A 3793-nucleotide genomic window follows, 5' to 3' on the forward strand; every position below is an offset into this window, starting at 1 on the left:
TCTCTTTCTTGGGCTGCATCAGTCAGTGCTATTCTTATTTCTTCCTTGGTACCTGTGAAATCATCCTGATTGCCGTAATGGCCTTTGACCGCTACATTGCCATCTGTCATCCGTTGCGCTACACGATCATCATGAATGGACGGGTTTGTGTGAATTTGATATTGGTGTGCTGGATTGGTGCTTTCATGAATAATTTTGGACCCATTGTTCTCCTTAGCCAACTGTCCTTCTGCAGCTCTAACGTTATTGATCATTTCTTCTGTGACTATGCTCCACTGATAAAGCTTTCTTGCAATGATGTAGATACTCTCCTGACTCTGGAATCTACCCTCTCTCCTCTGGTGTTACTCAGCTCTTTGTGTGTAACTGTCGTCTCTTACCTCTACATAATTGTGACTGTCTTGAACATGCAGATCAGTGGCAGCCGTGGGAAGACTTTTTCAACCTGTGCCTCTCATCTAACAGTCGCTTCCATCTTCTATGGCAGTGCCATCTTCATGTACTCTTTGCCCAGCAAGGGTCATTCTCGGGATGCCCAGAAAGCTGTGGCAGTTCTAACTGCTATGGTCACCCCGTTACTGAACCCTTTTATTTACACTTTGAGGAATGAGAAGGTCAAAGATGCTTTCCAAGACTGTTTGCTAAGGCACAAACATATTTTGTGAGAAGAAACCATTGGAAACCATTGGTATTAGTGGAAGAAGAAATAAACAAGATTTAAGATGAAATTAAAGAATTAGGATATACTTGGAAGGGATACCTGAACTGATAATGTGTGTATTTACAGTTAAGTTTGATTATGTTATTGTAACTGCATAAAGCTTTAAAACAGGTTTAGGATTAATAGCAATTTAAGTTACTTCTCTCTTTGTTCAGTTTGCATCCATTGTTTCTTGTCTTGCCTTCTGGTGCTTTGGAGAATAGCTTGACCCCCCACTTGTTTGTGGCAGCCCCTTAAATATTGGAACACTGCTATCATGTCATCCCTCGTCTTTCTTTTCATTAGACTAGATGTACCCAGTTCCTGCATGCATTTTAACCTTCAGCCCCCAAATCATCTTTATCTGTTCACATTGATTCTGTTAACATTCCTCTGTTCCCATTGATTTTAGGTAAAAAATATTGAAAGAGAATTTGAACCCATCTCAGAAGAACAGTCTGGAGAACATTGAGCAAAGGTAAGATAACCAAAATATCATCGTCCAGAAACAGATCTTTGCATGTCCACAAGGATGAATTGTTTTTTGACAGGCTGAAATATGGAGGGATCCCTGGTAGCTCCACTTGGATTAACCACACTCAGCAGTAGACTACACTGAAGAATTGCCCTGTTTGGAATAACATGTTAGAAGAATCATGGTCTGATTCAAAGCATCAGATTTTTATCTTCTGTTTGATTTTTAATGCAAAGAATGGAAACTGATAAGCTGATGCCCATTTGAAACATGCAATTAAAAGAAGAATGGGGATCTGGAAATTAATATCTTCACTTTTTTTTAGGAATGAACTAATGGCAAATAGGACCACAATAAAGGAATTCATACTATTGGGGCTGAATGCCAACCCTCCACTTGAAGTTAGCCTTTTTCTCCTCCTGCTTGTGATTTATCTTTTGACATTAATGGGAAACACACTGATTTTTATTATCACACTGGTGAATGTTCAACTCTGTAGCCCAATGTATTTCTTCCTCCGACATTTGGCATGGGTAGATATTGGGCATATGAGTACTATAATTCCTAAAGCACTGGTCAACATAGCTACTGGTACTAAGAGCATCTCTTTAGCTGGTTGCTTCATACAGGTATTTCTTTATTTGGTCCTTGGCACCACTGCATTCTTCCTACTGGCCATAATGTCTGTTGATCGCTACATAGCCATTTGTAACCCTCTTCACTACACAACCATCATGAATCCCCGAATCTGCTCATTATTAGTATTTTGTTGTTTGGTTGGGGGGTTATCACTAATTCTAGTTGTATCCATTCATTTATTTCTTATGCCATTTTGTGGTCCTAACGTCATGAATCATTTTTTTTGTGACTATGGACCCCTAATGAAGCTGGTATGTGTTGACACCAGCTTCCTAGAAATGACTTATTTTGTAGTTGCCATATTCTGTCTGCTTGGGACCTTAAGTGTCAACATTGTGTCTTATGTCAAAATCATTTCCACCATTCTGCATATTCCATCAGCTACTGGAAGGAAGAAGACCTTCTCCACTTTTGCTTCTCACATGACCGTGGTCACTATCGCTTACAGCAGTTGTATTTTCATGTATATCAAGCCAAAAGGCACCATCGGATTGGACTACAACAAAATAGTGGCCCTTCTGAATACTGTTATCGCTCCCTTTCTCACCCCAATCGTGTACTCTTTGAGGAACAGACAAGTGCAGGATGCTTTGAAGGCTGAACTGAGACAAAGGATTGGTTTTGCAAAAAAATGAGATGATTGGCTATTGCTGGGGCTTTGAAGTAGATGTTCAGATTTAATGTCTTCGAATGGATTGTGCTGCCTTCAGATGTAATAATCACCCATTGAGATGGTCTTACAAGGGGATTTGAGAAAGCATAGAGAAGTGGTCGGAAGAAATTTTGCAAATAGATATAGAAGCCAAACCAGAATTTTTCTTATTGGGAATTATGGGAAAAAAATATAAGAAAGACATAAATTATTTACTACTGCATATAGTAACAGCGGCACGAATAGCCTTTGCTCAAAAATGGAAAGAGAAAGATACTCCAACCCAAGAGGAAATATTATTGAAAATTTTCAATTGCGCTATAATGGATAGACTTACATGGGAACTCAAGGACAAATGTGAAACCAATATTTAATATATATTTAAAAGATAAATAGACATATAGAAATAAGGGGGAAAGTGTTAATAGTATATTATAAATAGTGAGCAAAGTTCAAGAACTATATGTCTATATGAGTACTAATACTATTGTAAAATGTCTATATGAGTACTAATACTATTGTAAAATGTTGGAAGGTGTATGGAACCAGTGACGTCATATCTATGTCCAATGTGTTTTTAATTTTGTATTATTAATAAAAAAATTTAAAAAAAGAATGGAAATATGTGGTTGACATCAAAGGCCGAGTCCCTGAAAAAAATTGGTTTGCTAGTGAAGAACAATGGAAAAAGACAATTGCCCATCTTTCCTGGTTGTCCATTTACAAAACACATCTGGTTGGACATTATGCAACCTAGGAGACATTTGAGCTTCACCTAATGCATCCTCAAAGCTCTTACCATCTTCAGGAGCAGAACACACAGCCACCATCTCCTGATTGTTTCTCGGGTTCAAGTATGTTTTATTAGTTGGCACTCTGTATGGATCATATGCAATACAATACAGTACAATAAGATATCTGGTTTTGGTTTACTTATGGAGTCAATACTGGCGAATGTAGCTATCCCTCTTGATGTTTATCACAGGGTAGAATAACTGAACCGGGGAATGGAGCTCAGTGATTATAGAATATCAGCAGGCAATGCTCCCATTGATAAAGCTGAATGTAACAGAAAACACATAGTGAAGGCATGAAACATGAGATCTAGAGCTAGAGAATGTTGCCAACATAGAAATTAATGGTTGTAAGGTGCCCATAGTCACCTTAATGTGAGGTGGGCAGTAAATTTGGTTTAATAAATAAAATGAATAAAACAAGTTTCTAATTAAGCAGTTTTCTTGGTTAATTCAAACCAAACTACAAGACTAAGGACTTTTTAAATTATAGCATCTTATTTCTCAAGACCTATCAAGAATTCATGGAAAGT

The 3793-nt window shown here is 37.8% G+C and overlaps 2 protein-coding genes across 2 annotated transcripts in view; both read left to right on the forward strand.

Moving 5' to 3' along the window:
- LOC107291817 (olfactory receptor 6M1-like) overlaps positions 1-665 on the forward strand; it is a 1259-nt gene extending 594 nt beyond the window's left edge. Inside the window, exon 2 of the mRNA XM_029285020.1 lies at positions 23-665. Coding sequence (XP_029140853.1) covers positions 23-665 — 643 coding nt within the window. The remainder of the gene's footprint in view (positions 1-22) is intronic.
- Positions 666-1510: 845 nt separating this feature from the next.
- On the forward strand, positions 1511-2449 carry LOC107291818 (olfactory receptor 49-like). The gene has a single exon (XM_015820851.1). The coding sequence runs from the start codon at positions 1511-1513 to the stop codon at positions 2447-2449; it is 939 nt and encodes a 312-aa protein (XP_015676337.1).
- Positions 2450-3793: the final 1344 nt, after the last annotated feature.

The sequence above is a fragment of the Protobothrops mucrosquamatus genome, unplaced genomic scaffold (genome assembly GCF_001527695.2).
Source record: "Protobothrops mucrosquamatus isolate PMUCROS unplaced genomic scaffold, P.Mucros_1.0 scaffold1188, whole genome shotgun sequence".
Lineage (NCBI taxonomy): Eukaryota > Metazoa > Chordata > Lepidosauria > Squamata > Viperidae > Protobothrops > Protobothrops mucrosquamatus.

Bases quoted from the DNA above. Each gene is read 5' to 3' on its own strand.
- LOC107291818 (XM_015820851.1), top strand. From the start codon at position 1,511: ATGGCAAATAGGACCACAATAAAGGAATTCATACTATTGGGGCTGAAT.